The sequence below is a fragment of the Cervus canadensis genome, chromosome 28, assembly GCF_019320065.1.
Source record: "Cervus canadensis isolate Bull #8, Minnesota chromosome 28, ASM1932006v1, whole genome shotgun sequence".
NCBI lineage: Eukaryota > Metazoa > Chordata > Mammalia > Artiodactyla > Cervidae > Cervus > Cervus canadensis.
The window spans coordinates 8,951,496-8,962,602 of record NC_057413.1 but is presented as its reverse complement, the minus strand read 5'-3'; the positions used below and the strand labels follow the sequence as shown (position 1 = coordinate 8,962,602).

General features: G+C 48.0%; 1 protein-coding gene across 1 annotated transcript in view; it reads left to right on the top strand.

Annotated features, from left to right (window-relative positions):
- The first annotated feature begins 202 nt into the window (after positions 1-202).
- RANBP9 (RAN binding protein 9) overlaps positions 203-11,107 on the top strand; it is a 69,259-nt gene continuing 58,354 nt past the window's right edge. The window contains exon 1 of the mRNA XM_043449238.1: positions 203-1,153. Coding sequence (XP_043305173.1) covers positions 556-1,153 — 598 coding nt within the window. The 5' untranslated portion in view covers positions 203-555. The remainder of the gene's footprint in view (positions 1,154-11,107) is intronic.

The following is an 11,107-nucleotide window of genomic DNA, read 5'->3' as shown; positions in this document are numbered from 1 at the left end:
CCGCCCGCGCGGCTCCGCCCCCTTGACAGTCCCCGCCCTCTCGCCCTCTGGCCCCGCCCCCTCGCTGCACCGCCCGCGTGCTCTGTCTCGCTCTCCGGCCCCGCCCCTCGCCTGGCCCCGCCCCCTCGCCCGGCCCCGCCCTCCGCGCCGCGCTCGCGCTCCGGCCCCGCCCCCTCGCAGCACCGCCCGCGCGCAGCGTCTCGCGCCGGCCCGGCCCGCCCGCAGGGAAACAGCCGCGAGAGCAGCGGCCTCGGCGGGCGGCACTGCGCTCTCAACCCCCCGCCCCGCATCGCCCGCGGCCTCGGCGCCTCGTCCTGGGCCCGCGCTCCGGCTAACGTTCTCTCGGGGCCTCCGGGGCCCGCCGCCCACCCACTGCCCCGGCTGCGAGCCCCCCAACCGTCGCGCTCCCTCCGTCTGGGCGCGCGGCCGGCCGCCTGCTTCCGGGGCGGGCGGACTGGGCGCCTGGTGCCGGCGGCCGCCGCCACAGCGCCCCCGGGAAGCGGAGGAGTAAGGAGAGAGGAGGCGGAGGCGGCCGCAGGCTGAGTCGCGGCCGGGATGTCCGGGCAGCCGCCGCCGCCGCCGCCGCCGCAGCCACAACAACAGCAGCAGCAGCAGCTCCCGCCGCCCCCGCCGGCGGCCGCGGCCCCGGTGCCCGGAGTCCTGCCGGCGCCCCCGGCCGTCAGCGCCGGCTCGTCTCCGGCCGGCTCGCCCGGCGGCGGCGGCGGCGGCGGCGCGGGCGGCGGCTTGGGGGCCGCGGCGGCCGCCCTGCTCCTGCACCCGCCGCCGCCGCCGCCGCCGCCGCCGCCCCCGGCCACCGCGGCCCCGCCGCCGCCGCCGCCCCCGCCGCCGCCGCCGCCCGCCTCGGCGGCCGCCCCCGCGGGCGCGCCCCCCGTTCCCCCGGGCCTCGCCGCGGGCCCCGGCCCGGCCGGAGGCGCCCCGGCCCCGGCCCCGGCGGCGGGCGGCAGCGCCGCGGCGCCCTTCCCGCACGGGGACTCGGCCCTGAACGAGCAGGAAAAGGAGCTGCAGCGGCGGCTGAAGCGCCTCTACCCGGCCGTGGACGAGCAGGAGACGCCGCTGCCGCGGTCCTGGAGCCCGAAGGACAAGTTCAGCTACATCGGCCTGTCTCAGAACAACCTGCGGGTGCACTACAAAGGTGCGGGGCGTGCGCGGGGAGCCGGGGCCCGCGGCCCGCCCGCTGCTCCGGGGCCGGGCTCGGGGTCCGTGGGGGGCGATCGCGGGAAGGGGGCGGAGGGTTAAGGCTCCCTGCGTGTAGAGTGGGAGCTGGTAATCCCAGGCCGGGTGCAGGATACCTCGGGGGAATCCAGGATGACAGGACATAACTCGCTTTCTGACTGTCTTTTTGAGATAAATCGTCGGGCCGGGATGGAGGAAATCTGTGGGTTCCCAGTTGGGTTTACATTGTTCTCCAGGTAGTGGTGGGTCAGGCGCTCTCCTCTTACGTGGGGGCCGGGTGGGGGGAGTGGAAAGAGAGGCACGATTCTGGGGTATTAATTTCTAATCAAGGGAGAGCAGGGATGTATGGGGGGAGGAGTGATCCGTGGAGGGTTTTGCCCCAAATTAGGCCAGATATTGTCTAGGGGGACGACAAAAGGACCGGCGACCGAAGTTTGTCGTCCGTGTTATCTCTATAAAAGCAACTGGAGGGTGAGAGAGGTTGAAACCTCAGGAAGACGTGTTTTCTTGGGGGAGCAGAAACCTACCACTACCGATTGGAAATGTCCTATATTTGTGTGTTGGCGTTATATAAAGTCTCGTGGAAAACAGGGATTTGTTTTTTAAAAAAAAACCAACAACGTATTTTAGTGTTTTAAAGAAAACTGGCTTCCGTTTTCCACCTGCAGTTTAAAAAAGAAAAAGGCCTTAGGCTAGTGCTCTTGGGTCCCTCCTCCCCTCATCTATCTCTCCTATGTTAAAACAAAGCTTTAAGCAGATTAATTGTATATAAAATTATTAATTGCCATGGGAATTTTTGAAATGTAGTCCAAATTAATAGCATGCATCAAGTTTACATGTCTGGGTGGGGGGGGAAATCAATCCATTATATCAGTCAATCTGAAAACAAATCCAGTTTTTTAGGCCCCAAACCTGCTGCTTTTACATTCAAAGCAGCCTCATTTTTGATTGGCTTCAAAGGGAGGGTCTTACTCAGATCCTAGTGACATGAATATAGAGGGTATAAACAACCATTGTGGTGAAATTCTTAAAGTTTACTGGACTGAAATTTGAGGAGAACCTTGATAAATAAGTTACTATTTAATCAGAAAGGAGCATAGCCACAGAAATCTTCCAAAAGATTTGGCAGCAAAGAATATGCACAAAAATAGGCCTTGTTGAATATTTCTTCCTTTTATCCATAGATCCAGAGAAGAACTTTCAATTTTAAATGCTATGGCTCTTATTCTAAATGACTGAAAATTTCAAGATATCAGACCTTTGTTTTTTTTATGTTAGGATATTTTGTTAATACCCTCCTCTGAAGGCTATTTCTTAATTTTGTATTTTGTGTGAACTGTGCTCTAATGAAGTGTTCACTTCTGATCAGACTACCAGAATGCTTTTTGTTAACTTGAAATTTGATGGTTGATAGTTAGCTTATAAAATCAGAGACAGAAGATACAGGGTATTACTGAACAAAGAATTCTAGCTTTCTGAATCCTGCCATCATTTGTGATTTTAGGCATATTACCACGCAGAGCCTCAGTTTCTCTCTGAGTGATGAGAGTTGAACTAGGTGGTTGGTTGGTAAGGAAATTTCCAGCTCTGAATTTCCATGGTATCTGAGATTTGTGATTATAGTTTATTTAGCACTGTAACATGCCTTGACTAGTTTTACTAACTCCTTTGACTTAAAATTGTTGATTCGGGTCAGGGAAAAGTACAGCTTATGTGAAATTGGTTGGAGTTTGGAATATTTATGACACTGCTGTCTCAATTATTTTTCCTGTTGGCCTCTTTATTACTTTCTGTTGTGTAATACTAAGATTCACTTTCTGGAAACTTCACTATTTTGTAAACATAAACCATTATTTTTGGAAAAAAAGATTTTGCTGTTTGTCATCCTTTCCTCTCCCTTTTTCTTTCCTTTCTTTGTCTCTCCCTTCCCCCCTGTCACAAACACAGGCCCCCTTCCCCGCTCTGCCTCTTCCTCCTCTTGTTATTTTAATGTGTGCACGTGTGTTTTTCCTGTTTTTTCTGTGTGCCTTCTGAGTGGACTACGCGAGAATTTACTGGGCATCTGAGCAAAGGAGAAGTGTCATAGGCAGTGGTAATCAAACCTCAAGGCACAAAATAACATTGAAAACTACTGTTCATAAAGCATTTTTTGCATGCTGTAAAATTTCAAAAGATTGAAGGTAATTATTTTCCAGAATGGTGAGGATTTTCCCTACCTTTGAAATAGAAATTTCTTTTGCTCTGACTGTATTCTGATTTGAAGATGTAGTTCTTCTCAATAGGAATTAACTCTTTTTGGAAGCTGTGGGGCTCCTTAAGTGATTTGAGGGAATTGATGTTAAACAATGCCAGTCATGCAGACAAAGTTGATTAGATTGCAGGGGAATTGGGTGTGTTTACTCTTAAAATTTTTAAAAAGACTTCTTGCTTAGCAGTCATGCACCAACTGTTGAAATCCTTAAACATGGCCCCTTTTATTTTTAAAATTCTTGTTAGCTTTGAATAAATAGAAATATGACAAGTTTAGACCTAGGTTATAGTGATAAGTTTATTCCAGCTTAAAGCATTTTAACAAATATGACAGTAGGTTTGATCATTCTGGATGTTTCAGTTGCAGGTTGGATTTTTGTGTTTGTGAAGTTACCACAATCTGGATACTTTGCGAAGCTTTCTGGTACATACACCAAGAGCACGTTATTGGATTTGGATAAGATGGTAGAGCTCTCATTTAAGACGAGAGAAAGTGGGAGCACCTGGAGGTACAGCTCCCCCGTCACAAGCAAGCCAGGAATGGAAACTAATTTTCACCGATTCTGAATTTACTGTTCTTTCCACCATACCGTATTGCCCGTTTCAGTTTGTATGAGACTTAATTGTCTCAACTAGATCAAATCCAGTGATCACATTTAGAACTTTCTGGAGAATAGTTGACTTTGAAGAATAGTTGATGTTGAAAGTACTTCCTCTGGGGAAAGTGCTACCTGGAGCAGACTAGTGCTGTGGAAGAGTCCAGACACCCGGATTGTACTGATTTAGGGCAGTTTAGGAGAAATGTGAAAGTGGGGAATGATAGGAAGAAGTACATAGTGAGTGTTACCTTCAAATTGAAGCATTATTAACAGTAACCAAATAGGTTGAACTTTTGGTATGCCCAACTCCCCTCCCCCTCAGTATCACCAGTCATTAGACCTTTAACACTTCCTAAATTTAATTGCCTATCTAATTTCTTGCACTTCTTTAGGTAGAACAAATATTTCAACATACATTTGCTTGCTTACAAATACAAATGTCTTTTGAGATTTATGGGAGGTGATACAGAAAATGTTCTTTAAAATCAAGGAATTTAAAAACTGAGGTTCCCCCCCCCCAAAAAAAACTTGCTTTGCCAAAATTTTGCTTTAAGAATGCTAGTTGAGGGGATTTCCCTTTCCAGTGCAGGGTTGGATCCCTAATCTGGGAGCTTAGATCCCAGATGCCTCAGGGCCAAAAAACCAAAAGGTAAACAGAAGCAACATTGTAACAAATTCAATGAAGACTTTAAAAATGGTCCACATCAAAGAAAATCTGCCTTTTTTTTTTTTTAAGGGAGTACTTGTTGATAACTGCAAGAATTAAGTGATCTGATAATCATATGATTTTTTTTGTAGTAATGATTTATTAAGCGATTGATGTATATATAGTGCTTGTTGTGTTAGTCACTAAGTCAGGTCCGACTCTTTTGCGACCGCATGGACTGTAGCCCACCAGGCTCCTCTGTCCGCAAGATTTCCAAGGCAAGAATACTGGAGTGGATTGTCATTTCCTTCTTCAGAACTATCCAACCCAGGGATTGTGTGTATTGGGGAGAAGATGGGAGGAGTGTCCACTGCAGGCTGCGTTGGCAGGGGTGAAGCTGGTGGGTCAGGGACAGCTTCTTGAAGGGGATGAGGCCAGTGGTGAGTCTTAAAAGATGGGTATGATACAGGGGAGGAGGGGCTGGACATTACAAGGGAGAAGGCATAAACAAAAGTGTAGAGGCGAGAATTATTCTAAATGTTTGGATTTGCAAGCAATATGAGGTTGTTGGAATTTAAGTGTGTGACAAGGAACAGCTGGGAAAAGATCCAGCAGGGCCTTACAGAATATTTCATTGAGCTTGGATCTTATTCTGTAGGAAAAGAAGAATCAAAGGATTTTAAATAGGAAGTGACTGGCTCATTTTGATCTTTGTCAGATTACACAACTAATTGGAAGATGGATTCAGGGACCCTAAGACTGGAAGTGGCAGACTCGTTCAGAAGGCTGTTGCAGACCATAGAAGAAATAAGGACCTGAATTGGTTGGTCAGTGTTGGGTGGAGAGAAAAAAAGACATATCTGTGATCTGTATTGAAGTCACCCTCACAGGATATGGTGGAATGATTTTTAAAAAAAATCAAGGCCAATGCCGGGTGTCTAGCCCTGTTAGTTTTTTTTGCAGTGAATCGTGAAGTAAATGATGATGGCAAGGAAATATTACAGCATATTTAGAGATAAGTAAAAATGTGAATCTCAGCCATGTGATCTGACTTCACATAAACCAGAAGAAGCCAAAGAAATAGCATTAGAGAAAGAACAGAGAGTGGTCTTCTGGAGTCAGTGAGGTACAGTGGAAGCGCGCAGCTGGAGCTCATGGTTTTTCACTTGAATGTTAAGGCGACGGCGACAGTGCTAGTTTCTGGTTGTTTTCTTCTCTTCCCTACTAGCTGGTTTGTCCTTTTTCCTATTTTAAACTCCCAAGAGCCTTTTCAGATTGGCCTAGCTAATTGCCATCGTTCTCAGTTGGACAGATCTCATTATTTGCTGTGGTGCCGATCGGCGGCCCTCTTGTGGGCGCTCGTCCGTGTTGAGTCCACTATAGGGTGTGATGGTTGTTACGGAATGTCCTCCTGGCACAAGGGGAGTGTGGGCCCCCCTTGTTTCAGTAGGGACAGCGTGGGGGGCAGTTTCTTCTCGGAAGGGCGGGCAGGTACCACCATGGACGGGATCCTGGGGGAGAGGTCGAGGTCATGACTGACTTGGGAGTCACCACTAGCTGGTGGTTGGAACTCAAGTGTCTGAGAGAGAAAGTAAAGTGAGAAGAGCAGTGGGCCAAAGATGGGATCCTGAGCCAACACCAGCTCTGAAGACTGGAGGGAGCCGGAGGAGGAGTAGTTAAGAGGCACCTGCGCGGCGGGGAGGCTGGTGTCACACTCGCGGAGCGGAGGAGGAGTGTCAGAATGAGGAAGTGAACTCTAGCGTCAGAGGCCACAGACAGCTTTAGTGAGACAGGCACAGGAGAGTTTCCACTGGATTTGGAAGTTAGGTCATTGTGACCTTTGGCAGAGCAGTGCGATTTGGGTGATGGGGGCAGAAATCAGGGTAAATAGAAGGGACCAAGCGGAAAGTACGGTGAATACAAATGATTCTTGAAAAATGTAGGCGAGGAAAGGGATACCTGGAGTATCTGAGTACCTGGAGGGGAATGGAGGATAGGGCCAATTTTTTGTTTTTTCTTTGTTGTGGCTGATATTGGAGTTACATCGATCTGAAATTTTTGGATCTGAAAATTAGCTTCTAACATCAGCATATGTGATGAAAATCCACATAATTAAAATTATCCCTGAAAATCCTTTGGAAAGTACTGTGTTAGAGACTACTGTGTCATTTCTAAGTAGGTCTCATTTTAATCTGGTTGTGGGTATAAAACTGAAGTGACATAAGTTAGGTGACGGTGTGATGTTAGCGTGAGGTATGGAGTCCCAATAAATGTCTACAAGATTTAACATGTTTTAACAAATAAGATAAATAGTAACGATACCTGATTTTATTACCTTGAAGTAAGGGGGGAAAAGTTCACTATACTCTCCACCAACGCCAGTGCATCACTGACAATGGTTTATACACAGAGGCATATAGTTTCATGAAATGTATGCATTTGGGGGACACTGTGCCCTTGTAGGGAGAAGGCAATGGCACCCCACTCCAGTACTCTCGCCTGGAAAATCCCATGGACGGAGGAGCCTGGTAGGCTGCAGTCCATGGGGTTGCGAAGAGTCAGACATGACTGAGCGACTTCACTTTCACTTTTCACTTTTCTGCATTGGAGAAGGAAATGGCAACCCACTCCAGTGCTCTTGCCTGGAGAGTCCCAGGGACGGGGTCGCACAGAGCCGGACACGACTGAAGTGACTCGGCAGCAGCAGCAGTGCCCTTATGGCTTGCAGGGAAGGAGACAGTGAAGAGAAGGATGAAGATACGAGCCTGGGAGGCCAACAGAGTGTGGACGTGGGGGGGGAAAGTGCTTAAGAAGCTGAAGATGCTTGGCCTTGAAGAGGGGAGGAATACATACTGGCCCTTCGATAATAGTGAGAGAGGCCACCAGTTAGCAGTAAGGGAGCGGAGAGTAGAACAGAACCGCGTAAGACAGTGGAGTCCCATTCAAGTCGAGTTTCGTGAGACAGGATGCGAGGCAGTGTGCTCACTGAGCTCAGATAGCGGACTTAAAGCCTAAAGTGAACGGTGAGGGTGTGAGCCATGTCCATCATTCTGAAGATGTCTGTGTGGTGTGGATAACAGTGGGGGTCCCCGCTGACATCATTTGTTCACGGAGGTGACTGTTTGCAAGATGTTTGGACTTGTATTCGGCGAAGGCTAGCCGCCCGGTGCAGGAGTGGGGAAGATGGCTTGTAACATTGATTTAGGCTGTGGTTTTGCTGCCTGACTGTGATGGAAGGGTAGGCATATGAAGGAAATCAAGATATTTGAGCACTTTAAAATAATTACAATGTATATCGTCCTGAAAGAGGAAAAACAAACAAGAAAGAGTTCAGTGAGCTGACATTCCCTGGGTTTTGAAGTGCAGAAGTGAGTTCTTTAGGAAGGGGAGAGGATAGGAGGGTGTGTCCTGGGGAAGACGTAGGCCTTGCCACTGTAATGCCAGAATTGAGTTGCTGGGAAAACCTCATGTTTTCCACGGAATTGCCCACTAAAAGTAACAGGGCTTCTGGGAAAAATAGGGCTGGGGCAGACCACTTAAAACCTGTGGAACTTTGTAACCAGAGCACTACAAAAATAACAGTTCTAATAAAATACAAGCCTGGTTAAATTTCCACTCCCACCTGTGCCCGGTGTCAAAGGCTGCTGATCCCTCCTAGCGTTCAACCCGCAGGCTTGGGTCTTCCCTGTTAGCGATGTAAGTTCCTCTTTAATCAAAAATAAGCATCTGGGGTTTCCTTGGTGGCTCAGTGGTAAGGAATCTGCCTGCCAATGCAGGAGACACGGGTTCGATCCCTGATCCAGGAAGACCCCACCTGCCTTGGAGTAACTGAGCCCGTGCGCCTCATCTACCGAGCCTGTGCTCTGGAGCCCAGGGGCCGCAACTCCTGGAGCGGGAATGCTCTAGAGCCTCTCCACAGCAAGAGAAACCACTGCGGTGAGAGGCCCTCACACTGCTGGGAAGAGTGGCCCCCGCTCTCCCCAGCTAGAGAAAGCCTGCGCAGCAGTGAGGACCCGGTGCCGCCAAAAATCAATAAATAGATAAAATTATTTTTTTTAAGGTGAAACTTAATACAAGCATCCACCCCTCCCTCCCCCCCAGACTTTAGATGTTTTATTTTGTATTGGGGTATAGCCAATTGACAATGTTGTCATAGTTTCAGGTGACTAGCAAAGGGACTCAGCCATACATACACATGTATTCATTCTCTCCCAACCCCCGCCCCCATCCAGGATGGCACATAAGGTTGAGCAGAGTTCCACGTGCTATGCAGGAGGTTCTTGTTGGTTATCCGTTTTAAGTATAGCAGTGTGTACCTGAGCTTCCCAAAGTCCCTAACCATCCCACCCGCCTGCCACAACCATAGGTTTGTTTTCTAAGTCTTTCTGTTTTGTATGTAAGTTCATTTGTATCATTTCTTTTCAGACTCCACCTGTAAGGGATGCCGTTCAGTACTTCTCCTTCCCTGTTTGACTGACTTCACTTGGTATGACACTCTTTGGGTCCATCCATGTTGCTGCAAATGGCATTGTTTCATTCTTTTTAACGGCAGAGTAATATTCCACAGTACATGTGTTGCACATCTTCTTTATCCTTTGCTCTGTCAGTGGACATTTAGGTTGCTTCCATGTCTTGGCTGTTGTAAACAGTGCTACAGTGAACATTGGGGTGCATGTTTTTCTTTTGGATGATGTTTTTCTCCAGATACATGCCCCAGAGTAGGATTGCAGGTCATATGGTAGCTCTGTTTATAGTTTTTAAGGAACTTTCATATTATCCTCCCTAGTGACTATACCAGTTTACATTCCCACCAACACTTGCGAGAGGGTTCCCTTCTCTCCACACCCTCTCCAGCATTTTTTATTTGTGGATTTTTTGATGATAGCCATTCTGAGCAGTGTGAAGTGATATCTCATTGTAGTTTTGGTTTAGTACATATTTTCTAAAAATTACTTGGGAGGAAGGTTGGGGGGGATCCCAGGATAGAGTGTAAAATGTGACAAAGCAATCTGACTACATTGCAAATGTATGAAACAGTCTCAGGAAAGGAGGGAAAAGGCGCTGACCTAAATAAACAAGTTCCTGGAAATCGGAGTCTGTAAAACTAAAAAGGTAAATGAAAGTAGATAAGCGCTGAATTCTTGTTGATAAGCTGTACCTCAGGGGGATATGGGTTAACAGTTCTGATGCTGTTATCGACATAAACTGGAATTTAACGATTCAATCAATGGATGGTGGAGAGTAGGAGCTAGGTTTCTCAGCATTGAAGTGGTTAGAATGATCCATGTGATAATAGATTAGAGTTGGTTGTTTAGTTTAATATGTGCACAGATAATTACATAAAAAGTATAGATGTGTATAGTGAAGTGAAAGTGTTAGTGTCTGACTCAGCGACCCCGTGGACTGTAGCCCGCCAGGCTCCTCGGTCCATGGGATTCTCCAGGCAAGAATACCGGCGTGGGTTGCCATTTCCTGCGTCAGGGCGTCTTCCCAGCCCGGGGATGGAACCTAGGTCTCTTATGTCTCCTGCATTGGCAGGTGGGTTCTTTACCACGGTGCCTGGGAAGCCCAACAGTGAGCACACCTAGTACCTAGATCTTGGATTCTAATGCCATTTGTCCATAAAAGGAGCCAGGGCTGCTGAGAGAAGTGACTGATTCTGGGACTGGGGCAGGAAATACGCCAGAGGAGCGTCCAGCGTCTTGCGTTTGCCAGAAAGTGACAAACAAAGCACACAAATGGGGGTGTCCAGAGTGCCGGGCGGCCAACTGAAAAGGCGCCCGGTGGCTGAGTGGGGCATAGCTGAGTAGCAGAAGACATGAACCGTAACCCGAGGTGGAAAATAAGTAGGCGTGAGATGCATGAATCCACGTGGAGAGAAACAGAGAAGTGTTGTAGCACGTTTGGTCTGTGCTGCTGTCGAATTTGTCCCAGACGGCTTAACATGGTGGTTAGTACAGCGCTTTCTGAACGATAGGAATACACTTCCGTAGGAATCCCAGCCCTTTTGATTTAGTGCCTTTTGTGTATTGCTAAAATTTGCCCTTTAATTCATTAATGAACTGGGAAAAGCTGTTATGAACCTAATGACTTCTTTATTATGCTGACATCATTCCCGTATTTATCAAATGCATGTGAGCTAATTTGTATTCAAGAAATGTGTTTAGTACCAAGACAGACTTTATTAGAATTTAATATTTCTGCGGTGGAGTAGTTTCAGGTGATGTCTGAATCCAGAGCATGGCTCCAGGAAGAATGGCCAGTATTAGAGTGGAAGTCCACGGGGAGAAAAGAGGTCCAGGAATTGGAATGCAGAAACAATAAAATAACCACAGCTGAGCGTTATGTGTGTGAATGTGGTATGCAGGCTCTATACACGAGGTTAGACTGAGTCAGAGAGATTAGAGAAAGGACAGTT